Raw genomic sequence first — 27046 nt, 5'->3', positions numbered from 1 at the left:
TAGAAGTCCTACACGCTGACTGCAAACAACACCACTCCCACCCTCCAGGTAGGTCAACACATCAGTGTTAATAAAAGCGCTACAACCCCTCCGATGTTTGTTTAAATAAAGTCAGAAAACTCAAGAGCTGCAACGAATTACTGTTTAAAAAAGGAAGGTTATTTATTTATTTATTTTAAGGGGGAGGACAGGGCCTGTTGCACATAATCTAGGATAAGGGATTAAACCGGGCTATGTTACTTGTCCTGGTTGAATTTTGCCTCAAGTCAGTTGTACGAAAGCAATGGTGCTTAAGTTACCATTGGCTCATGTATTTGTGATCCCTGGATATCAATACAACACCTCTCAAACTGAGAGGTAACTATTTAAATTGCCAATATGGTGACGGTCAGTGGAGCGAGCATTGGTGAGCAAGAATCTCATTTGCAAAAATGAATAACAAAGCGTTTTTTTTGTTTTATTCACTTTTTTAAGTTTCATTTGGAGGATGCCTCTGCTTTTTGACACGAATTCCCGATGTATCCAACCTCAGTTTACAGAACAGTACAGAACAGTATAAATATGGTTCCTTTGCTCACAACAGACAAATCTATTGCTTTATGTTTGTCTTGGTGTCGACTGTTTGAAGATCAATCATTGATCTCATGTCCAGCAGTGTGTCCACGAAAGCCTGGTTCAGCTGTGCAGCATCTCCTTTGTTGGTGTCAGAATTCTCGTGGCTCATTATAAAGTAAATGTGGTCGTCCTTCATCCCGTATGTCAAGTTGTATTCGCCAGCATTTTCAGGTCCAATAGTTGCCATTAATCCATCCATGTGTGTCAACTAATTTTTAAGAAGAAAGGGAAGAGTTCAGTGGTTCGTAATCAATGGAGATCCTTGACATGTGTTTCTGTAACAGCTACTGAATCTTCTATTGGACACAAAGATAAAAATATAATGTTGTAAGAAGACTTTAAGGATGTTGTCATAAACGCTCATACCTTTTCATGACTACATGTAACAATAATGCTTTAATGACTTAGGACACCATCTACTACCAAGATTAGTTCTCCAAAGTTAAACTATTTTGGCGTTTGTCGCAGCTGTCGCATTCATAAAATGACATATTTTAGTTGTCAGTGCTCTTTGAGAATGTTTCCATCCTTTTGTATTGTTTCTAGTTTCATACCCAGCTCTTACCTGAGTTGCCCACATGTGCACGTTGTAGGCTTTACCAGGCCAGATTTTTTCAGAGAGGGGGATTTTTTTCTCAACAGCCTGCATGTGAAGACCCATTAAGTGCTCCATAATGCTCTGGCCACTCTGTGCCTGATTAAAAAAGAAAAAGAAATACCAAATATCTGATCACTCTCCTCAGAGACTCATTTTAACACCAAACAATTTGTTGATCGTCATCAACAACAAAAATTATAGTCAAACAAATATTATGTGATATGCTATACCATCAAAGATAACTCTGTGGATTTGTTTCTTACTTCGTCATTTAGATAGATAGATAGATAGATAGATAGATAGATAGATAGATAGATAGATAGATAGATAGATAGATAGATAGATAGATAGATAGATAGATAGATAGATAGATAGATTTAACTCTTGCAGGTTAAAGAAATATAGTAGCCTGTGACTGCATGGTGCCAGATACCACGTCATACCTTCAAAGGTCTAGTGGAGTCCTTGCCTCAACAGGTTAGGACTTTTGAGATAATGTTACAGCTGATTGGCCAAATAGTTTTGTATGTTGCATATCAAAGAATTCTATTGTGATAATAAAGTACTTCTACACAAAGCTGTGATAACTCACCATGTCAGACAAAGATATGTGTGCTTTTAAAGCTTTTCTCAATAAATCAGCCTTCTCTGAAGTCTGTAGGAAATAACAAACAGAAAAAGAATGTTATAACTCATGTGTAGTGTTTTAGTATGACTGGGATTCCTGTTCGTAGTGAAGGCATTTTTGGTCCCATTGGTTTGATCTACATGCTAACCCTCATCTATGGGCGTAAACTTTGGGTGAAAGACCAAAACGAGATTGTGAATACAGGCGACTGAAATTAGCTTTCTCTGCAGTGTAGCTGGGCTCAGCCTTAGAGATATGGTGAGAATCCCCCAAGAGGAGCCGGTAGAAATGGCCAGGGAGAGGGCTGTCTGGTGCATGGGTCAAACCTCTGTTTTGGGATCATCAAAGGCCTTGACAAAGGCAACGGAGGCAGTTGAAGTTGAATTAATTGAAGCAAGGCGTCCCAGTCTGAACGTACGCAGGTTGGCAGCTTCCATTTGAATAGCGCACTGCTGGTGCATCCTGACAACAACAACAACAACATTTTCACATGCAGAGCTTTGTTTGACTTACTTTCAAACTACAAAGCTGTCAAGAGGGAAAATCCTGCTTTCATCAACAAATGATTGCCACATTAATTTTCAGCCCCTCACCTGTAGTAGGCCAGCTGTGCAGCCATTTGTAGGAAACCATCAGGACTCAACTTGTAGGCCTTAATGGCATTTTTTCCAAAGTGTTCAAACGCTTTACGGTCCAGACTGAAGTTTTGGATCAGTCTGCAGAGGAAATGGGAGAACTTTTTTGACCCAATCAATAACGGGTCTGAACATGGTCTATGTCACTCTATCTCTACTTTAAACTACCCTCACATGTCAATGTGCTGCTTCGCCTCTTCGATGTCCTTCTTTATCTCAGGTGTGATGTTGAAGTTCAGTTTCTGTGGATTGGGCAAAGGCTCCATGGGAGACTGAGTTGTCTGTAGCTTTTTCCTGTTTCCACACACAAGAAAGAGGCATTAGTAGAGGACCAAAATGTTCGAACCACATTGACAAATATAGAATAGATATTACAGCAAACAAAATCAGCATTTTAGCAGCAGCAGATTAGGGAAAAGCCGGAGAAGTGGAAGAAAATGCAGCCAATATGCATGTGAAATGAAGAAGAAACAGAACAGAAGACATCAATGTAGATGTCACCTATGAACATGGTGTAAACGATGCTGCTTCGAGTTGAGTCATTGGATTTTCAGTCACTTGGATGACACCACAGATCTGTGGTATGCTAGATCTTTTGCTTGTTTTGTTTTTACGTAAGAAAAATGTGTTCCCCTTGATGCTTGTTGTAGGTCAGTAGCTGCCTGTACCCGTGACCTAAGAATCTTGAGCAATGAAGGAGACTTCAAATAAAATATACCCACACCTCCAGAATCACATTTGTTCTTGGTCAACTTACATGTTTTCCATGGCATATTCAATTAATTTATTGCCGACTGTTCCATCCATAAATATGTGTGAAAAGTTTAGACCGCATCTTCCATCCTCTGCAATAATGACCTGACAAAAATAGAAGACAAACAGTACGATTTGTGAACCGCTCACAAAGAATGCATTGGGTGTGTGTGGACAGCCCATATGCATACTGAACTTCCACCCCACCAGTAGGTGGCGTGTAAAGCCCTGCACAACAAGAAGAACAAAAACATTTCGACACAGAAGAAATAGTCGCCAAGGATGGTCATCCGGGCCTCGACCTGGCAACCCTTGAACCGACTCCTCTGCCCAACGGGTCTTTCACCCGTGAGCCACTCCAACCAGACATGTCCGAGGGAGCTGTAGCATCGTTCTCTTCTTCTTTGGGAGGACTGCGTCCTATTCCTGGCATCCAGACTTGTACTGTCACCCGATGGTGAAGTGGGATACAACAGGACCCTGAAGCACGAGAATACCAGGTCTATGATATTCAATGTGACCTAAACGGATGGGTATAGTATCTGCATTACTGTATCACTGTCCAGATCTCCCCCATCTGCCCCCATCCCATTTTCCTCTCATCTGTGAACATGAAAACAATTATAAAAAGAACTGGTGACAAAGTCTAACCCCATTAGGGAACTAGTCTGAGAGGTCATCTACTTAATACAGGCAGAGCATCTCCTCACAGGAAATCCCGCAAAGAAAAATATGGCAACACAACTCATCATATGAACAGATAGAAGGATGAATAGACAGACAATCAGAATAAAATGTTGGCCCCAAAGAAAGATTTACTGCTAATGTATTGCTGTGTTGGATGACGACATTGGGTTAACAAAGACAACAAACAAGAACACGTACATATCGTTAAAAAATAGCATAAAAACATAGAAATTATAATGTAGCTTATCACCTGAAGCCCTTTGTCAAACCAGCGATTTCCACTGTTGTACTGGCTGCCTCCTCCATGAAGCATGTGTTCAGTCACACTGTTGCAGTACATGTCATCAGGCACTGGGGGCATCGCTCTATCCAAACACACCATGAACATACTGCGTTCAACAGCTGACAGCGATTCTTTGTTGGTCTTATCTGGACAAATCAAGGACAAGCATCAAGCATAAACAATAGCTTTACCTAAAATATGTATTTTGCTCTGAAACCAACCAGACATCAGTGATACAAATTCTTAAAATTGACACCACCAACCCCAAACGAGTGATTGTCAGATTCTAATTGTTGTTTGACTGTAGCTATTATATTGTTTGATGGACTGGTGGGTTGTCATCCTAACAATACCAGGTTACATTTCCTTGGTGACACTTTCAACAAGAACACAACACGTTGCCATTTGTATCTTGGACTAACATGAGAACAGAGTTGTTCTCACCCTTCATGAGGTTAATGTAGGTTTTTCCCCAGATGTCACGGTGCTGTGTGGTGAGGATGCCCACAGGCTCCATGTTGTTCAGTGACGATGAGTTGCAAATCTTCTCCAGCTGAATACAGAGTTGGTCAACTGTCAGCGGCATCTCGTCACTGTTGTACACCTCCAGCACAAACAACTGAATCCAAAGAGACACACATGAGAGCAGAAAGAATTGATTTGGACACAGATCCGCAATGACCAATTACTGGTCATTTTCTAAAAAAAAAGAAGCTCAAAACCCATTTGTTCATAAAGATTTTTGAACATCTCGTCATTATTCCAAGTATGTCTTCCCATTAGCACCAATGGGGAATGGTAGAGTTCTCTGCCAGTGAATTAATTCCAGGACAACCCTAAATATTTGACTTTGGCCAGTGATTAGGGGTCACTCACCTGGCAGTTGTGAACCACAGTGATGTGTTTGGGAGGGTTGGAGCTCTTCCCATAGAACACCAATGTGTCCGTCTTCAGACCAGGAATACAACAGCTTGACATCAGCTGCTCGTACTGCTTCATACACAGCAGCTTCCCTCTCGAGTATTCAACTGGTAGTTTCTCACTGTAAAACACAACAGTCAGTCATTGCATATTAGTCATGATGAGATGGCTTTGGTCACAAGGGATAGGACAAGATGGAGGCAAATGATCCACTGTGGTAAACCCGAGACAAGAAGATATCTTATGGAACATTAAACCAGAGAAGAAGAATAAAACAAAATGTAATAATTATCTGGGGCAAAAAAGTTCAATACTCACTTGTCAATCGTTGTCTTCAAATTCAACAGAGCAACTATAAATTCGGCAGCGAACCTAAAAAGAGAGGTTATTCATAACTGTCAGTCCACTCAGATGTTGTCCCCAACCCCCCAAGTTACAGTTGCTAAATCTGTCAACGCGGTGCTCACTGAACTCCTGTTGACAGTACCTGACCTGTATCTGAAACCTATTGTTCTACGCATGTGTAAACTGCAGTTACTTCCTATTGAAACCCTCCTATTTGATTTTGTCTCTCAGTTTTCAAGCTTTAAAGATGTGCTTATTGAACTACATGATCCTGTTGCCATTTGCAAAAAACGGCCTTTGAGACAAACGTTGGAAAAATTGTTTTCAGCATTTTGTGAGAATCATTGAAGACGAGGATTCAGAGCTAAACTGTCGATGTATATGAATTACTTCCATGTAAAAAAAACAGTATCATTATTATTGATATGGTAATCAAGTCAGTGGGCGTTGTCCCCTCTTTATGACCTTGTCAGGAACAGCAGTCCTCATGCTCACCTTATTTGTTCACGCTTATCCCTGAAGATCCTTTGGGAAAAGAAATGTCCAGGATTTTTGTAAATCACTGCAGTTTGGCGGGGGATCAGATATTCATGCTGAATAGAATAATCTGTCAACTATAAGAAGAGAAGGTTCATGGATATTGTGAAGGAGGACATGAGGGCAGATGGTGTAACAGAAGAGGACACAAGAGATTGGGCAAGATGGAGGCAGAAGGCGACTGACAAAGGGAGAAGCCGAAAGAAGTAGTCGTATTTGGTATGTTCGAATTTTAATTTTTACACTGAAGATGCAGTCATTTATCGTTTAGCATCCACATCCAAACCTGGCTCTCTCGCAGCTGCAGCTAGCTTCAACTTTTTAATTGGACCCGTGCAAGTTTCTAGACAGTAGTTCAATTAAACAGCATGGTTCATCGACACCTGAAGGTTAACTTATCCACGCCTCGCAACATATAATGACATGCACAATGTTGCTTTGTGAATTTGTAACATGCAGCAAACAAATAAAATCAACCAACCCACAGTAAATAAACCCGATGCCATGTTTCAGTAACTGTATAGCAGCTCACCCAGTTCTCAGTATCACGTGCTCTCTTCTCCAGGCCTTCCTGGAGTTTCTCTCCAACTCCGCCTTCTTTCACAAACTCTGTCACCACCTTCTTCATGTCATTCAGCTCATCCCTCCCCACAATTGGCTCCAGAATTTCCAGGTAGCGCTCACAGGTTTGTTTCAGTGAAGGAAGAGGCAGACGGGGCAGTCTGTTCTGCTGAGAAATGCTTCTGCCACCAACCTGCACTTCTGCTTTCAAACAGTGACTGAGTGTCATCATGTTACTGGGTTTCACTGTCCTCACCTTTGCCTGACAAATAGAATCGATGAATGATCTCATGGGGAGTTTGAAAAAAGAAGAGAGAACATGCAAACTCCACAGAGAAAGTATTTATTTTGCTTTTTCTCCAATGTTGGCTTGTCGACCAGCAGAGCCTGGAATAGATATCAAAGAAGACTCACTCTTCCACAGAGACCCTGTTGACTTTTATAGTTTTGTGAGAACACAAATTTCACTATATTTATATCTCTGATTTAAAACCGTAGAACTGATGATATGATGACACAGGCCAACTGGATTAGTTATTCTAAAAAAAGACAACCCCTTCTAAATTGACCAGTTCTAAATTTGTACAACATGAATTGACTGGTTGTAAGTCATCTATTACTTTAGCGTCTCATTATTTAACGGTAAAAAAACTGTCTTTATTACTTACCAAAGTTCTGCTGCAAAGACCCAGCATTGTGCTTTTCGAAAAATGATTTGTGCAAAGTACTGGCAGGTAGAATCTGGAATGCCAGAAGAAGCTGTCTGACTCATTTATAGAACAGGACTTGACCCAGAAGCAGAATGGTGGTCATTTATTTCTTATTTAAATATGAATAATGCCTTTGGCTTCTGTTCCTGGCAGTTAACAACACCTAGCCTAAAGTAAAACACAGGTCCACACCCTGACAACAAACACACCATTTTTACACCATAAAACTGAGTGTTAACTATTTAAATAGCAAATATGGTGATGTCAGTTGAGCAGTGGTGAGAGAGGAGCTCATTTGCCAAAATGAATAACAAAAAGGTTTTGTTTTTTTTTACATTTTTAAAGTTTAATTTGTTTGCTTTTTTACACAAAATCCTGATGTAGAAAACCTGAGTTTACAGAACAGAACAGTATAAATGGTTAGCTTAAATAAGCTCTCTAAGTGTCTGTCCGCAGTTCAGCCAGACTTTTTCTCTGACCCATTAAATTATTAAAAGGGAAAATTAAGTATCATATTTTTTAAATTTTTCATCTCTTTAAACATTTCCATTATAAGACTTTATTTCATTTACTAAAATGACGGGAAAGAAAACAGGAAGACGGACTGTTCAGGTCTCTTTTGCACAGTAGTCATTTTAATTGGAACAGTTCATAACCAGTTTGATGTGATACAACAAAGACAAAATATAATTAAGGAAACAATCTCACCACAAGGTCATTCAGTATCAAGGTCATTCAGAAAGTTACAGTATGTAGCTGAAGGCTTTTATGGAGTGAATACGTGGAGGTTCGATGTCCTGCAGGCCACGTTTGCTGCTCTGCCAGTTAACCTGTGAAATGCAAACTTCAGGCAGAAAGGCCCTTGTTCCCACCGGGTCTTGAACCTTGTTGCTGCATCGGCAACAGCTGGATGTGTACCAAAGCTGCTAGCTGCTAGTACATCGGGGGTTGTAATTGGAGACTCTGTAGTTGGCCAAAAATGGTGTCCTTGCATGATGGATCTGCAGAGCAAAATCTAATTGCTGGCAGACTCGGCTGCGTTCACCCAGGCTAGTGATGGGAAATACGTCTTTGTCTCCAGTAGATTTTGTATTTTATAGTATCTATAGTCATATACTGTGTTTTACTTAAGTTCCTATCTTTGAGTCATGTTTCCTTTGACGGGAAGGTACCTTGACTCTTTGGCCTTGTTTAGACTGCAGCCCAAATCGCAACTACCTATTCGTGGCATAGAATAAAAGTGGAGCAGGGTGTGTGGTTCAGGCAGACCAGCGATGCCTGGTCGAATAACCATAACCCACGGTCTGTTGTTGTCTTCCATGCTTTAATCCCGCTTTTCAAACTATGACTTCCACTGTGACGATCTTTTAAGGCTGTATGAGAACAGAACTAAAAAAATATTGTATAAGAAACCCTCCCTGCCACACCCCCATAGGTTTGGTTCAGCATAAGGATCCCCATTTTCCTGGCAGCCATACAGAACTATTTTTTTAAGCTTGTCTTGATGTTGATTTTATTGAGATCAAGTATCATTCTCATGTCCAACAGTGCGTCCACCAAAGCCTGGGTCAGTTGTGCATTTTCTCCTTTGCATGTATCACAATGCTCCACAGAGGATATTAATAAGTCAATGTGGTTGTCCTCGATACTGTATAACACGTGGTATTCGCCAGCTTTCGTAGGTCCAACACATCCCAGCACTCCATTCTTCAGCGATATCTAATTATTAAGAACGGGGAGATTTTAGGAATTATTTCATAACCACATGTCACAAGAATGATGTCATGATTTGTGATGGATAAATCAAAGCTAACTTCAAGGTTGATGGTTCAATCCCTGGCTTTCTATATTCTGCTGCCATAATTTGCTCTTCCCCATTGTGCCAGGCAAGTGCGTGAATGGCAAAACTGTCGCTGTAATTTGTGCGTGCACTTGTCGCAAAAAAAACATTTACAGAAGCAACACGACTAGAAAAGCACTCGAGCAGTACAGGATTCACAATTCTACAGAATACTTTTACATTGATTCTTGTAGGATGAGGCACTATCATATGCCCCTAAAGTCGGAAAATATATTAATTATTGAAGAGAATTTGAACCTATAACCACCTTTTGCACCATTTCACTTCACAGTTTTATATCTGGCTCTTACCTGACTTGTAGAAATGTGGAAGTTATAGGCTTTATCACCAGGCCAGAGTTTGTCAGGGAAGGAGATTTTTTCCTCAGCAGCCAACATCTTAAGACTCAGAAAGTGTTCTCTAATGGTCTGGCCTCTCATTACCTGATGAAAAAGAAGTTCATTTGTTTTCAAAAAAGCATTTGATAAAATAGTGGGTTTTTAAATATGTTTGTCTTCTTTCAAAGGGAACAGATCTGATGTCAGGTGGTCATAATGTTCTAGTTGACAGGGTTCCTACGCAGCATGGAAAAGTATGGAATGTAAGTAGAGTAATTTCTGGATAAGGGAAAAAAGTATGGAAAATTGTTTGTGTTCTTTTCAGACTATTATCTCACTTTCTAAAATTAAATATATTAATATATACAAATCACAAGAAGTTACTAACGCAACATAGCCTACTTGTAGATGATATGAAACTAATCAAGCTGGCTGTAGAATGGTGTCGCGTTACCATGGTTACTGTTACTGCGATTGTCATTTATTTATAATGATATTATATGTCAAGCCGACCACCGACGGTGTCATGGGTCGATGCAAGTTTTCCGAGGATTGGCTTCATGAAAAATGAGTAAAGGATTTTAAAAACATTTATTTACATAATAAGCATTTAACAATTGGTATCCAGATGTTTAATATTGACTGAATCCCCCGAGAAGTCTGTGAATTTGAGTCTGGAAACTGGGTAGGAACTCATTGGTGAAATGTAATACATTGAAAGGTTTGTATATAGGCCACAATAGGTTTGTGTCTTGGTATCAGGGAACATTATACTGATAATAAACTGCATCTGCTCAAAGCTGAAACTCTTAGTGATGCTGTGAAGGAAAACTCACCATGTCAGAGAAAGATTTGTGTTCTTGGATAGCTTTCACTAATAAATCTGCCTTCTCTGGAATCTGTGTAAAACAAAGTGTGTTAAACCTCATTCAATGACCGTAAAACCAGACTAAAATCAAATATTAATATCAGAAAAACAACTCTTGATATTATTATTTACAATGTAAATATTACAAATATTGATTTTGATGTTATTGGGACTTTAATACCAGGGCCAATTGAAGCTTGTGCTTATTCACAAGACAATTTTTAGAGAGGTGTGTTAATCAAACCTCTGTTTTGGGATCATCGAAGGCCTTGACAAAGGCAACTGAGGCAGCTGAAGTTGCATTGATTGAACCGATGCGGCCGAGTCTGAACATCCGCAAGGAGGCAGCTTCAAACACAACAGAGCACTGCTGGTACATCCTGAAGAGAGAGAAAACATTCAGCAAGCATAGTATTCTAAAGCAGATCCCTAAAATCCTGCCCCAAAGACAGATGAATGCCTCGTTCATTTTCAGCCCCTCACCTGTAGTAGGCCAGCTGTAAAGCCATTTGTAGGAAACCATCAGGACTCATCTTGTAGGCCTTAATGGCTTGTTTTCCAAAATGATCAAACCTCATTCTCTCCATGGCCAGGCTTTGGACCAGTCTGCAGAGGGGATGGGACAAATTTCTCGACATTGACATTTTTTGAAGTAGCTTGACAAACATTTGCACAAGTATTTGTCATCAGATGTGCATTGTCTTCAATAATGTGACATTCAGGATACATTGGGTGTGTTCAGACCACTTGGGATTGAACCATGACCAAGTCAGAACAGGGTCAGTGTAACTTTCATGATCTCAACTTGAAACTATCCTCACATGTCTATGTGCTGCTTCGCCTCCTCGATGTCCTCCATTATCTCAGGTGTGATGTTGAAGTGCAGTTTCTGTGGCTCAGACAAAGGCAAAACCTCCATGGAAGATTGAGTTGTCTGTAGCTTTTTCCTGTTCCCACACAGAAGATAAAACTTTGAAACACAGACTCATTCCCACAATTCAAATCACAACTCAAAACACATCCGTTCAAAACTGCTTATTCCATATGATCCCAATCTCTCTGCCCCTTTCTGTTTATTTAATTTATTTTGTTGTTTTCTTTTTTTAAATGTATATTGTATTTGTACAGTGTCCTTGAGTGCCGAGAAAGGTGTCTTTAAATGACATGATATTATAAAGACATTAGTGCACAACAAAATGGCCAAATGTGCTTCATAAGAATAGACTTCTTATTCCACGGATGAAGTATGTTACGTTTTATTCAGAAGCTTGAACTAACTTACTCAATTTAATACGATAATTCTGTAGCTGCCTGTGCCCATTACAGACATGTTCAGCAAGGACATCATGAGTTTGTGTAATTGTGGTTGCTAATAACCTCTTCCTCATCTACAAGTGATGAAGAACAAAACATTAAAAATATCTACACCAAAAGAATCCCATTCATGCTTGGTCGACTTACATGTGTGCCATAGCATAGGCAATCATCTCATTGCGGGATGTTCCATCACAAACAGCATGTGAGGTGTTCAAACCACAGCTTCCATCCTCTGCAATAATTACCTGACAAAAAGACAAGACAAAAACAACAACAAGTATTACACAACCAAGCTCCCCATCAGTCCTTCTTTGTCTTGTGATGTATCATATCACCTGAAGCCCTTTGTCAAACCAGCGATTTCCACTATTGTACTGGCTGCCTCCTCCATGCAGCATGTGGTGAGTCACACTGTTGCAGTACATGTCATCAGGCACTGGGGGCATCGCTCTATCCAAACATACCGTGAAGATACTGCTTTCAATAGCTGACAACGATTCTTTGTTGGTCTTATCTGGACAAATCAAGGACATGACATGCACAGAAAGTAAATGTTAGCTCTGAGGGTCAGTTCCCACCTACTAAGGCTTATGTTACCCCTCGACTACTTTGTTCATCAAAGGATTGTCGTCTGGCTGAGCCAACACCCCATAAAGTATAATCCAGACTCTTTTCATGTGTCGTTCCACGCTGGTGGAATGACAGACCGAGCGCTAACAGAACAGGGATGTCCCTGTCTATCTTCAAGAAGCTCTTGGAAGACCCAGCTCTTCCAAGAGCATCTTCTGTCCTAGCATCTACCCCCTCCCCTCCCTCTGCACTTAGATCCACCTCAGCTCTCTCACCCTCGATCAGTCCACTGTTCCTATCTAGTTCTAGTTATTTTCCAAGACTACTTCTGTGAAGCTTATTCCTCTTTTGTAAGTCGCTTTGGATAAAAGTGTCTGCTAAATGCTTAAATGTAAATGTTCTCACCCTTCATGAGGTTAATGTAGGTTTTTCCCCAGATGTCACGGTGCTGTGTGGTGAGGATGCCCACAGGCTCCATGTTGTTCAGTGACGATGAGTTGCAAATCTTCTCCAGCTGAATACAGAGTTGGTCAACTGTCAGCGGCGTCTCGTCACTGTTGTACACCTCCAGCACAAACAACTGAATCCAGAGCAGAAAGACATGATTAAGAACCCATTTGTTCATGATTTCAAGTGTTTCTACCATTACAATCAATGGAGAATGCTACAGTTCTGTCAATGCATTATTGCCAAAACGATCCCTGATATTTGACTTGGACCAGTGATTAGGAGTCACTCACCTGGCAGTTGTGAACCACAGTGATGTGTTTGGGAGGGTTGGAGCTCTTTGAATAGAACACCAATGAGTCCGTCTTCAGACCAGGGACCCGGCAGTTTGACATCACCTGCTCATACTGCTTCATACACAGTGGCTTCCCTTTCATGTAGTCAACTGGTAGTTTCTCACTGTAAAACATATCGATCATTGGGACCCACTGAAATTGTGTTGTCTGCCTGTATTTTGTTATTTGACTCTATTTAGAAAATGTCATGCTGGAGTGGACTTTGTACAGATGTAAACCATTGATCTCTGTACTTAGTAGGAATACCTGAGATTCCAAAGGAGACCTGAAAAATTACTAATGATTCAGTGACTCATTCTTTTGTTATATACAACGTTATTATAAGTTTTGTACTGAAGCGTACTACATTCAAAAATCTCATAAAAATTGAGCCTTTTTAAAAGATATTTTAGGTGAATGCAACATGCTCCTGTATTTATGTAACACTAAACCACAGGTGATTAAACCCAATTGATAAATGTCCGTAAAAGAAAAGGCTCAGTACTCACTTGTCAATCATTGCCTTTACGTGCAATAGAGCTGCTGTAAACTCAGCAGCAAACCTAAAAAAGAGAGAGAGAGGATATTAATTTTATTGTGAAACAGAAAATCTTGCAAGTTGGGCAACACAGTCATACTTGTAGTCCCGTTAATTGACCCTTTGTTAACGACACATTCACACACTGACAGGAACAACTTAGGGTTCATTATCTTGACAGAACCCGTAGACAAACAGACATAGGATAACCTTTGACCTTCAGGTTGAAATATGGAACATTCTACCCATGTCCTGCTTGACCACTGAGCTACAATTGTCCCAGTAATTCAAATGGGCAGAACCTCATTTCTGAGGAACTGATTAAGTTAATGTTATATTTTGGCATTAAGGTGAGGGATAAGACTTTGTGCATGAGTGTGTGTGTGTTCACCTTATTTGTTGATGCTTATGCGTGAAGTTCAATCGGGGAAAGACTGGCCCAGTATTTGAAAAAATCACCACAGGGTCCCGGTTGTTCAGATATGCATACTGAATATAATAATCTGTTGACTATAAAAAATCAAGTAGTTTATAAATACGTCATGAAACAGACCAAACTCGAAAAATCTCTTAATTGTGATTAGAAACTCACCCAGTTCTCAGTATCACGTGCTCTCTTCTCCAGGCCTTCCTGGAGTTTCTCTCCAACTCCGCCTTCTTTCACAAACTCTTTCACCACCTTCTTCATGTCATTCAGCTCATCCCTCCCCACAATGGGCTCCAGAATTTCCAGGTAGCGCTCACAGGTTTGTTTCAGTGAAGGAAGAGGCAGACGGGGCAGTCTGTTCTGCTGAGAAATGCTTCTGCCACCAACCTGAGTTTCTGGTTTCAAACAGTGACTGAGTGTCATCGTATTAGTGGGTTTCACTGTCCTCACCTTTGCCTGAAAAATAGAATAGAAGAATGATCTCAAACACGTGTGTGAATGTGAAATACAAAACAATACTCCTTTTCTCCATTTAAACCAAGAAACAACAATCTTAACATTTTAATTTCAAACCAAAATGATGTAATTTTTCGGTCATTCTCAAAATCCAAGGTTTAGTCAGTAATTCAAAATCGGTGAATCTAGAATGTCCAATTATCCTAATCTTCACTTTTTCCCCCAAGGTTTTGGACTGTGGGAGAGAACACATAAACTCCACAGAAAAAGCCTTTGGTTTGCCTTTGCTCCAATTTTGGCTTGTGGACCAGCAGAGCCTGGAATAGATGTTTTGTTTCTTAACATCTGTTGGCTTTTATAGTTTTGTGAAAGCACAAACTATATATACACGTGTGTGTATATATATATATATATATATATACACACATATATACACTACTCTCAATAACTTGATCAAGTTTAAAGTGTTATCTTGGACTCATGATGTCAAAATTTGAACATCATGATGAAGAGGACTGTTTGAATACAAATTGTCATTGAACCAGAACCAATAACAATTGAACCACTACATCAGGCAGTTTTGCGGTTAATCACCTTGTTAAAGAACAGCATGTTATTCAATAAGTACTGAAACATTGAACAATTGGACATGTGCATTCAAAGGTTCAGATAAAGTTAACTTAAGTTCACCTGTAAAGGTTATAGTGCATTTGGGGTGCATTCTGAAATTAAATACAAAAGCCAAACATCCCTAACATTTTGTGAGTAGTATATCTATATATATATGTATATATGTGTGTGTATATATGTGTGTGTGTGTATATATATATATATATATATATATAACTTGACCAGTTATAAATGTGTAAAACATGAATAGCTTCAGCTTACCAAAGTTCTGCTCCAAAGTCTCAACATTGTGCTGTTGTCTTGTCCTTTTCAAATGGGAGATGGAAAAGCAGACTGGTATTTTTAAGAAACGCCACTAGGCTTTGTGAGGAATTTGTCTGCCATTCCATAAAACTTTAGAAACCTGTTAAACTTGTGAATGTTGAGTCCCTGCCAGGTTGTCATTGCATGAATGCCTCTTTTGGGAGTCAATATTTTAATACAGTGCCAGAGGAGACTGACACTCATAAGGCAATATAAGCACACACTGTAAACAACATTATTGAATTAAATACCAGTTTGCCAACAATATTTTGGGGCAGATTCAAGGTGCTTCGTGGAAACATGGAGACATAATTGTAAGAAATCAGTACAGAGGTAAACAATAAATAGCAAAGTGTTGGAAAGAGTTTGAAAGAAATGTAATCCCTAACCCATTAATCGAGTAAAGATGAGAGGAGTCGTTTGAAAAATCATTCAGAGAACTCAGACCTTCTCCAACACGTTAAACCAACTCCTGAAAGTTTTGACATTTTGATCCACTGGAGATTCCAGGAGACTTTCTGGATCTGGATTGAACTCTACCTTATAGCTCCTCCTCCTCCATGCAGCATGTGTTGAGTCACACTGTTGCAGTACATGTCATCAGGCACTGGGGGCATCGCTCTATCCAAACACACCATGAACATACTGCTTTCAGTAGCTGAAAACGATTCCCTCCTTCTCTTTCTGCTGTGCACAACTATAAAATCAGAAGATATTTATGACACACAACAGTTATGTTTAGACTACTTAATGCTATTGTATGTTATTTTCCCAGTTAGACAGTAAAGGATGTGACCTGGTTTAACTCGTTGCTGTGACAGTAAGTGGTTTTATAGCAGGTCTACTGCTTAGCTAATCAAATCAATATGATCTAGTTAGAACTGCGTAGGTTGTTCCCTGTGTAAACGTCATGGATTAAAACAGGGCAGGTTTTAATATATTGTATGAAGCTGTTGTTGTCTTTACTAAAATCAAAACTAATCAAAGAGCAAAATGCTGAGCAAAAATGTGTGTGTTTAAACTTCACCTTCAGATGGTCGGGGGACAGACTGAGCCAGACTGAACAGCGCACTGCACGTTTGATGCAGGGCCGTAGCTAAGTGATTCAGGGGCCTAAGATTATATTTACAATGATTGAATTTTTGGTCAATTTATTGTTTGTTTCAATACCTTGAAAAGCTTGTGGACATAGTGGTGGGTGTTTTTACAAGTAAAGTTTTTAAAACACAAAAGTTAGGGGAGCAGCTGGGGGTGGGCAAGGCTCTACTGTAGGGGAGCAGCTGCCCCCCCTTGTAGCTCTGCCCCTGGGTTTATTTTAAACTGCATGACCGAAGATATGAAGACACACAGTTCAACTGGATTAGTTATTCTAAAAAACACACCCCCTTCTGAATTGACCAGTTATAAATGTGTACAACATGAATTGACAACAGCCCCAAGTCCCAACATTGTGCTTTTCAGAAAAGTAACAGTCTTTATTAAAACAAAAATCTGTTCCTGGCAGTTAACAACGTCTAGTCTACAGTAAAACACAGGTCCACACCCTGACAACAAACCATCAAACTGAGAGGTAACTATTTAAATAGTAAATATGGCGATGTCAACAGTGGTGAGCGAGGAGCTCATTTGCCAAAATGAATAACAAAAAGGTTTTTTCCCTTTTTCAAATTTTTTATTTGTAGGATACCTCTGCTTTTTTTTTACATGAAATCCTGATGTAGCCAACCTGAGTTTACAGTACAGAACAGTATATATGGTCACATTAAATGTATTTATATTAGGCTACTTTTTTTACATAACTAAGAGTGTTTCATCTCTTCCATTATAAGACTTTATTTCATTTATTAAAATGAAGGGAAAGCAAACAGGAAGACGAAAGAGACTGTTCAGGTCTCATTTTCACAGTAGTCATTTTAATTGGAACAGTTCATAACCAGTTTGATGTGATACAACAAAGACAAAATATAATTAAGGAAACAATCTCACCACAAGGTCATTCAGTATCAAGGTCATTCAGAAAGTCGACCATGTGGTCAGCTGGTGTTACAGTATGTAACTGAAGGCTTTTATGGTGTGAATACGTGGAGGTTCGATGTCCTGCAGGCCACGTTTGCTGCTCTGCCAGTTAACCTGTGAAATGCAAACTTCAGGCAGAAAGGCCCTTGTTCCCACCGGGTCTTGAACCTTGTTGCTGCATCGGCAACAGCTGGATGTGTACCAAAGCTGCTAGCTGCTAGTACATCGGGGGTTGTAATTGGAGACTCTGTAGTTGGCCAAAAATGGTGTCCTTGCATGATGGATCTGCAGAGCAAAATCTAATTGCTGGCAGACTCGGCTGCGTTCACCCAGGCTAGTGATGGGAAATACGTCTTTGTCTCCAGTAGATTTTGTATTTTATAGTATCTATAGTCATATACTGTGTTTTACTTAAGTTGCTATTTTTGTTGAGTCATGTTTCCTTTGACTGGAAGGTACCTTGACTCTTTGGCCTTGTTTAGACTGCAAAGTGGAGCCAGGTGTGTGGTTCAGGCAGACCAGCAATGCCTGGTGGATTAACCATAACCCACTGTCTTCCATGCTTTAATCCCGCTTTTCAAACTATTGACTTCAACTGTGACGATCTTTTAATGCGCCTCCAGTTAACGCCTGTCTCTCAGGATCTACGTTGTAGTTGTTGTTGTCATTCGAGTCATGCTGCGAGTGATGCAGAAGAGACTTTAAAATCCTATCTGAGTGACCAAGACTGAAGACTGGAAACAGATATAAGATCAGAAGCACATTCGAAACCACCTCCATATGTGGTTTGAATCAGCTTTGGTTTTTTTATCTGTTCAGACAACCAAAAAATCAAAATCAATTTTATACAATCTGGCACAGGACCCTAAGACACTAAACTGTCCGAGAACAGAACTAAGAAAATATTGTATAAGAAACCCTCCCTGCCACACCCCCATAGGTTTGGTTCAGCATAAGGATCCCCATTTTCCTGGCAGCCATACAGAACTATTTTTTTAAGCTTGTCTTGATGTTGATTTTATTGAGATCAAGTATCATTCTCATGTCCAACAGTGCGTCCACCAAAGCCTGGGTCAGTTGTGCATTTTCTCCTTTGCATGTATCACAATGCTCCACAGAGGATATTAATAAGTCAATGTGGTTGTCCTCGATACTGTATAACACGTGGTATTCGCCAGCTTTCGTAGGTCCAACACATCCCAGCCCTCCATTCTTGGGCTTCATCTAATTATTAAGAACAGGGAGATTTTAGGAGTTATTTCATAACCACATGTCACAAGAATGATGTCATGATTTGTGATGGATAGATCAAAGCTTAATTATGTACTAACCCCATCTCCAGAAAGTCAGGACACTAAGTGCTTTGCAAATTTTCACTAAGAAACACTTTCTTTCAACTGACTGTCAGTTCTTTCACAAACTTTGGCTGAAAATTATGAACCACAGCACATTTATGATAATAATAAAACCTTTATTTATACAGAACCTTTTAAAACAACAGTTACAAAGTTTTTTTTATACATACAATACAATACACTAAGACTTTGGTAGATGAACCTCAACTGTTAAATATGTTGTTGAGCTGTCGCATATCTGGAAATGGGGTTTATATGCTGCAACAGCAAAGATGCACACCAAGGTGGCTGTTGGTTAATATGTAGACTGGGTGGATTCTAACTTCAAGGTCCTTGGGAAAGGTGCTTAACCATAATTTGCGCTTCCCCATTGTGCCAGGCAGGTGTGTGAATGGCAAAGCTGTCGCTGTAACTTGTATGTGTGCTTGTCGCCAAAAATTTTTTTATTGTGTGCTACAGAAGCAACATGACTAGAAAAGCACTGGCTCAATACAGAATTCACAATTCTACAGAATACTTTTACATAGGATAAGGCACTACCTTATGCCCCTAAAATTGGAAAATATATGAATTATTTAAGAGAATATGAACCTATAACCACCTTTCGCACCATTTCACATCACAGTTTTATATCTGGCTCTTACCTGACTTGTAGAAGTGTGGAAATTATAGGCTTTATCACCAGGCCAGAGTTTGTCAGGGAAGGACATTTTTTCCTCAGCAGCCAGCATCTTAAGACTCAGAAAGTGTTCTCTAATGGTCTGGCCTCTCATTACCTGATGAAAAAGAAGTTCATTTGTTTTCCAGAAGTTGTCAAGCATAAATATGTGTGTTTTCTTTCAAATGGAACAGATCTGATGTCAGGTGGTCATATTGTTCTAGTTGATTGCAATACATGTAAGAAAGGCCACAATAGGTTTGTGTCTTGGTATCAGGGAACATTATACTGATAATAAACTACATCTGCTCAAAGCTGAAACTCTTAGTGATGCTGTGAAGGAAAACTCACCATGTCAGAGAAAGATTTGTGTTCTTGGATAGCTTTCACTAATAAATCTGCCTTCTCTGGAATCTGTGTAAAACAAAGTGTGTTAAACCTCATTCAATGACCGTAAAACCAGACTAAAATCAAATATTAATATCAGAAAAACAACTCTTGATATTATTATTTACAATGTAAATATTACAAATATTGATTTTGATGTTATTGGGACTTTAATACCAGGGCCAATTGAAGCTTGTGCTTATTCACAAGACAATTTTTAGAGAGGTGTGTTAATCAAACCTCTGTTTTGGGATCATCGAAGGCCTTGACAAAGGCAACTGAGGCAGCTGAAGTTGCATTGATTGAACCGATGCGGCCGAGTCTGAACATCCGCAAGGAGGCAGCTTCAAACACAACAGAGCACTGCTGGTACATCCTGAAGAGAGAGAAAACATTCAGCAAGCATAGTATTCTAAAGCAGATCCCTAAAATCCTGCCCACAAAGACAGATGAATGCCTCGTTCATTTTCAGCCCCTCACCTGTAGTAGGCCAGCTGTAAAGCCATTTGTAGGAAACCATCAGGACTCATCTTGTAGGCCTTAATGGCTTGTTTTCCAAAATGATCAAACCTCATTCTCTCCATGGCCAGGCTTTGGACCAGTCTGCAGAGGGGATGGGACAAATTTCTCGACATTGACATTTTTTGAAGTAGCTTGACAAACATTTGCACAAGTATTTGTCATCAGATGTGCATTGTCTTCAATAATGTGACATTCAGGATACATTGGGTGTGTTCAGACCACTTGGGATTTGAACCATGACCAAGTCAGAACAGGGTCAGTGTAACTTTCATGATCTCAACTTGAAACTATCCTCACATGTCTATGTGCTGCTTCGCCTCCTCGATGTCCTCCATTATCTCAGGTGTGATGTTGAAGTGCAGTTTCTGTGGCTCAGACAAAGGCAAAACCTCCATGGAAGATTGAGTTGTCTGTAGCTTTTTCCTGTTCCAACACAGAAGATAAAACTTTGAAAAACTGATTAATTCCCACAATTCAAATCACAACTCTAAACACGTCTGTTCAAAACTGCCTATTCCACCTGATCCCAATTTCTCTGCCCCTTTCTGTTTTTTTAAATTTATTTTGTTGTTTTCTTTTTTAATTGTATATTGTATTTGTACAGTGTCCCTGAGTGCCGAGAAAGGTGCCAGAAAATAAAATGTATTAATATAAAGACATTAGTACACGACAAAATGGCCAAATGTGCTTCATCATAATAGACTTCTTATTCCATGGATGTAGTATCAGGGTTTCCCCCAGAAAACCTGCTAAGCCTAGTGGTAGGGCCTCTCAGACAGCCCACCAGCAGCCCACTGTGTTTTTGGAAAAAAATTGTTAAAGTTAAAGTCAATTTTGAATAATGACTATTATGTGTTATTGTAAGACATTTATTAACAATACTTAAACACCAACTATAGAGTCTTACAAAATAACACACAAATAAAAAAAAATACTATCAATTGTTTTCACTTAAATGTATTAAGTAATTGGCCAGTGAATCTTAAAACAAGCCATGCAATGCTGGTCACATTTAAAAGTAAAATAAATCAACAGTGCCCCCTCATCTGCCTCATCTGGTGCAGACAGACCACCCTTTTATATCTGCGCACCATCCCTGCGCTGTACTGAACTCCCTCTCTGCGCAATGCGATTCTCCGTCTCGAAACGGGCTCTCCGTATCCATCGCAGACTGGATCATTTATCTACGCGCAGTTTTATCCTCACATCCAAATAATGATCTTTATGACAAGGATCGAGTACAGTCCCACATTTTAGTAAAACGTGGTGACAGACTCTTAAGAGCAGAGTGCACTTTTCATTGTTTTCACTCAGTGGTTTCAATCTTTGTGGAGAAGACGCTTTAGTGCTGCAATTAAGGGAATAACAGATGCATCAGATGAGCTGGTGTCTTTAGTTAACTGCCATCACAGACATCTTCAACAAGGACATCATGAGTTGGTGTAATCGTGGCTGCTCATAACCTCTTCCTCATCTACAAGTGATGAAGAACAAAACATTAAAAATATCTACACCAAAACAATCCCATTCGTGCTTGGTCGACGTACATGTGTGCCATAGCATAGGCAATCATCTCATTGTAGGTTGTTCCATCACAAACAGCATGTGAGGAGTTCAAACCACAGCTTCCATCCTCTGCAATAATAACCTGACAAAAAGACAAGACAAAAAAACAAGCATAAGTATTACACAGCCAATCTCCCCATCAGTCCGTCTTTGTCTCCATCCACTGATACAGGTCCAGGCTCCTGGTCATCTCCGCCAACTCCCTCGAGGGCATACCAAGGTGTTATTAGGTCAGCTGTGAAATGTTATCATGCCCCGGATACCTCCCCATGGAGGCAACTGGGAAGCATCCACACCAGATACCTAAACCAAATCAACTGGCTCTCAACACAGAGGAGCCGTGGCTCTCCTTGGAGCCTGTCCCAGATGGCTGAGTTGAGCCCAGCCACCCTGCATGGGAACCTAATTTTGGATGTGAGGATTGGAGCTTAGATTGACCAGTTTGTTCAATCTCTTGACCAAAATGGGTGGGTATAGTATCACTGCAGATGCTGCAGCCCCGATCTGTCTGAGTTATTTGAGCTCCTCAACTTGGGTCAGCAACTTCTCCCCAACTTTTGGAGCGCATTACACTCTTGGTTTTGTGTCAAGAGGTCACAGCAAGCCACAGTGACAGTGAGGTGAACAAAGACAATAAATAAGAAAATATCTTTCAAGATAAATTGTAACAAAAATTGTGATGTATCATATCACCTGAAGCCCTTTGTCAAACCAGCGATTTCCACTATTGTACTGGCTGCCTCCTCCATGCAGCATGTGGTGAGTCACACTGTTGCAGTACATGTCATCAGGCACTGGGGGCATCGCTCTATCCAAACATACCGTGAAGATACTGCTTTCAATAGCTGACAACGATTCTTTGTTGGTCTTATCTGGACAAATCAAGGACATGGCATGCACAGAAAGTAAATGTTAGCTCTGAGGGTCAGTTCCCACCTACTAAGGCTTATGTTACCCCTCGACTACTTTGTTCATCAAAGGATTGTCGTCTGGCTGAGCCAACACCCCATAAAGTATAATCCAGGCTCTTTTCATGTGTCGTTCCACGCTGGTGGAATGACAGACCGAGCGCTAACAGAACAGGGATGTCCCTGTCTATCTTCAAGAAGCTCTTGAAGACCCAGCTCTTCCAAGAGCATCTTCTGTCCTAGCATCTACCCCCTCCCCTCCCTCTGCACTTAGATCCACCTCAGCTCTCTGACCCTCAATCAGTCCACTGTTCCTATCTAGTTCTAGTTATTTTCCAAGACTATTTCTGTGAAGCTTATTCCTCTTTTGTAAGTCGCTTTGGATAAAAGTGTCTGCTAAATGCTTAAATGTAAATGTTCTCACCCTTCATGAGGTTAATGTAGGTTTTTCCCCAGATGTGACGGTGCTGTGTGGTGAGGATGCCCACAGGCTCCATGTTGGTCAGTGACGATGAGTTGCAAATCTTCTCCAGCTGAATACAGAGTTGGTCAACTGTCAGCGGCGTCTCGTCACTGTTGTACACCTCCAGCACAAACAACTGAATCCAGAGCAGAAAGATATGATTAAGAACCCATTTGTTCATGATTTCAAGTGTTTCTACCATTACAATCAATGGAGAATGCTACAGTTCTGTCAATGCATTATTGCCAAAACAATCCCTGATATTTGACTTGGACCAGTGATTAGGAGTCACTCACCTGGCAGTTGTGAACCACAGTGATGTGTTTGGGAGGGTTGGAGCTCTTTGAATAGAACACTAATGAGTCCGTCTTCAGACCAGGGACCCGGCAGTTTGACATCACCTGCTCATACTGCTTCATACACAGTGGCTTCCCTTTCATGTAGTCAACTGGTAGTTTCTCACTGTAAAACATATCGATCATTGGGACCCACTGAAATTGTGTTGTCTGCCTGTATTTTGTTATTTGACTCTATTTAGAAAATGTCATGCTGGAGTGGACTTTGTACAGATGTAAACCATTGATCTCTGTACTTAATAGGAATACCTGAGATTCCAAAGGAGACCTGAAAAATTACTAATGATTCAGTGACTCATTCTTTTGTTATATACAACGTTATTATAAGTTTTGTACTGAAGCGTACTACATTCAAAAATCTCATAAAAATTGAGCCTTTTTAAAAGATATTTTAGGTGAATGCAACATGCTCCTGTATTTATGTAACACTAAACCACAGGTGATTAAACCCAATTGATAAATGTCCGTAAAAGAAAAGGCTCAGTACTCACTTGTCAATCATTGCCTTTACGTGCAATAGAGCTGCTGTAAACTCAGCAGCAAACCTAAAAAAGAGAGAGAGAGGATATTAATTTTATTGTGAAACAGAAAATCTTGCAAGTTGGGCAACACAGTCATACTTGTAGTCCCGTTAATTGACCCTTTGTTAACGACACATTCACACACTGACGGGAACAACTTAGGGTTCATTATCTTGACAGAACCCGTAGACAAACAGACATAGGATAACCTTTGACCTTCAGGTTGAAATATGGAACATTCTACCCATGTCCTGCTCGACCACTGAGCTACAATTGTCCCAGTAATTCAAATGGGCAGAACCTCATTTCTGAGGAACTGATTAAGTTAATGTTATATTTTGGCTTTCAGGTGAGGGCATGAGTGTGTGTGTGTTCACCTTATTTGTTGACGCTTATGCGTGAAGTTCATTCTGGGAAGGACGAGCCCAGTATTTGAAAAAATCACCACAGGGTCCCGGTTGTTCAGATATACATACTGAATATAATAATCTGTTGACTATAAAAAACAAGTAGTGTATAAATACATCATGAAACAGACCTAAATCGTGTGTTAATATCGAATAAGTGATTGTGAAAAATCTCTTAACTGTGATTAGAAACTCACCCAGTTCTCAGTATCACGTGCTCTCTTCTCCAGGCCTTCCTGGAGTTTCTCTCCAACTCCGCCTTCTTTCACAAACTTTTTCACCACATTCTTCGTGTCATTCAGCTCATCCCTCCCCACAATGGGCTCCAGAATTTCCAGGTAGCGCTCACAGGTTTGTTTCAGTGAAGGAAGAGGCAGACGGGGCAGTCTGTTCTGCTGAGAAATGCCTCTGCCACCATGTTTGAAACCACTGAGTGTCATCATGTTAGTGGGTTTCACTGTCCTCACCTTTGCCTGAAAAATAGAACACGTGTGTTAATGTGAAAATCAAAACATTATTAATTTTTTTTTCCATTCTAACCAAAAACCAAGAAACAACAATCTCTAAAAACTTTTTCATTTCAAACCAGAATGATGATCATTGTCAACATCCAAGTTTTAGTCAGTAATTGAGTGTCCAATTAACCTTATAGCCAATTTTTCCTCAATTTTCGCACTGTGGGAGAGAACACACAAACTCCACAGAGAAAGCCTAAAGATAACATTTTTTTGTTGTGGTATTGCCACCACTGTTGTAAGCTTTTGTTTGTGATAAGGAAATTACCATTGCATCCTGCTACTTAAATGCCCTGCTTTCATGGTAGAATATTACTGTAGCATCAACTTTACGACAACATGAATTGTTTCAGCTTACCAATGTTCTGCTCCAAAGTCCCAACATTGTACTTTTGGCTTGTCCTTTTTGAAATGGGAGATGGAAAAGCAGGTTAGAATTTATATAACTTGGGAGTCCCTGCGAGGATCTCATTACATTAATTCTTTTAGCCTCAGATGGATGCGTCAGAAAGCCTTTCAAAAATAAATACTTATTAATCTGCAATATTTGCCTTTTTCAAAAGGTGTAAACATTGTCCTGTTTTTAGGAGTCAAATTTCTATACTGTTACTTAAATTACTCAACAGAAGGTAAACAACATTGTTGAACTAAATACCAGTATGGGAACCATCTTTTAGGGCAGATTCAAGGTGCTTCGCAGAGACATTTGAAAGCAACATGGTGACAGAATTGTAACAAATGAGTACAGAGGTGAACAATGAATAACAAAGTGTTGGAAAGACTTTGAAATAAATTGAAACCCTAACCCATTAATCAAGTGAAGATGGGAGGAGTCGTTTGAGATGTGATTCACTCAGAGAACACAGACCTTTGCCATCACGTTAAACCAACTCCCGAAAGTTTGGACATTTTGATCCACTGAAGATTCCAGGAGACTAGATCTGGATTGAATGTTACCTTATTATAGCTACTTGTTAAATTGCAGCCAAATCTGGAATCTGTATCAGATCCGAATGAAACTGACGGTCTAACGGTGGATTGTCTGATACCAAATTCTCTTTTTTTACAGTGATGTTTTTACGGTGTTGCCCTTTGTTAGAGATTGATGATTTCTTGATTTCTCGTTAACCTTTTTCGTGACGTCATCAATGGGTAGATTCTTAACAAAGTAACTGCAGGAAGTGGTGGTTGTCACACCACTCCACAAAGAAATCCACCACTGGTCCGTGATGAACCTCTTTATCCTGTGGTGGACTAATTAAAACGGTGTTATCTGCAAACTTAAGGAGGTACAGAACAGGGGACAAGACACATCCCTGTGCTCAGCCTGTCAATGGAAGCTGAATCCAAATTCCACCCCTTATTTTTGCGCATTCATGTGAGGGTTAGGGCTGTCTAGTTTCTCCTTTGGGTTAAGGGCAAAGACTTTAAGAAGTTTGCCAGTGATCATATCAGGCCCAAGGCCCTGATATCTGGACACAAGAAGTTGCTAACAGACTAACAAACTTCCAGATGAAAACCCTCTTTATCAGAGGTATACATAGATTATGAGATAGAAAAGTGTTTTTTGTAATAAAGAAATATCCAGTTTAGTAAAAATGTTTGGAGACAAAGAAAAAAGAATAAAAGACAGGACTCAACCAGTCAGAATGAAGTCTTCCCTCGATGCTGTTGTCGTCTCATAAATAAAACAGTGTACTGTTCACGATACCTATTTTTCGTTCTGCTATCTTCTAACGCCATCACTCAGGTAGGAAATGTTTTCCCTCATGTTCTCAGGAGAACGCTGACGGCCTTTGTGAGCGTCTGCTTTCTGATTTAAACCTGCGTTGTTTGCTAACACTGTTGTTTCACAGCAGCGCAGCACAACTCCATCCATAAAACATTGTACCATGTGCTAGAGTTCATTTGCACATGTTTTCCACTCATGACATCAGTGCAGCAGCACTGAGCATGAATATTTAGTTCAGACAGCAGAGTCTGTTTCTGTGAACTGAGAGGGTCCGAACACACGAGAACCAGTTTAGGAA

The 27046-nt window shown here is 40.0% G+C and overlaps 2 protein-coding genes across 2 annotated transcripts in view; one reads left to right on the top strand and one right to left on the bottom strand.

Annotated features, from left to right (window-relative positions):
• The window catches only part of unc5db (unc-5 netrin receptor Db), a gene marked incomplete at its 3' end in the record, with an annotated part of 251619 nt that overhangs the window by 209401 nt on the left and 15172 nt on the right, over positions 1-27046 (top strand). The gene's annotated exons all lie outside the window — the stretch shown is intronic.
• LOC310939948 (carnitine O-acetyltransferase-like) lies at positions 13540-25893 on the bottom strand (the record flags this gene model as incomplete). Its single annotated transcript, XM_083904831.1, has 13 exons — positions 13540-13551; positions 14119-14409; positions 19358-19489; positions 19723-19785; positions 19999-20134; positions 20239-20361; positions 20578-20703; positions 21828-21928; positions 22540-22718; positions 23179-23353; positions 23514-23708; positions 24699-24974; positions 25885-25893. The coding sequence occupies 13 exons, from the start codon at positions 25891-25893 to the stop codon at positions 13540-13542; spliced, it is 1818 nt and encodes a 605-aa protein (XP_083760957.1).

This window comes from Microchirus variegatus (genome assembly GCF_963457635.1).
Source record: "Microchirus variegatus genome assembly, chromosome: 18".
Classification (NCBI taxonomy): Eukaryota; Metazoa; Chordata; class Actinopteri; order Pleuronectiformes; family Soleidae; genus Microchirus; species Microchirus variegatus.
The sequence above is the reverse complement of the archived record's forward strand: the minus strand, read 5'-3'. Positions and strand labels throughout refer to the sequence as shown.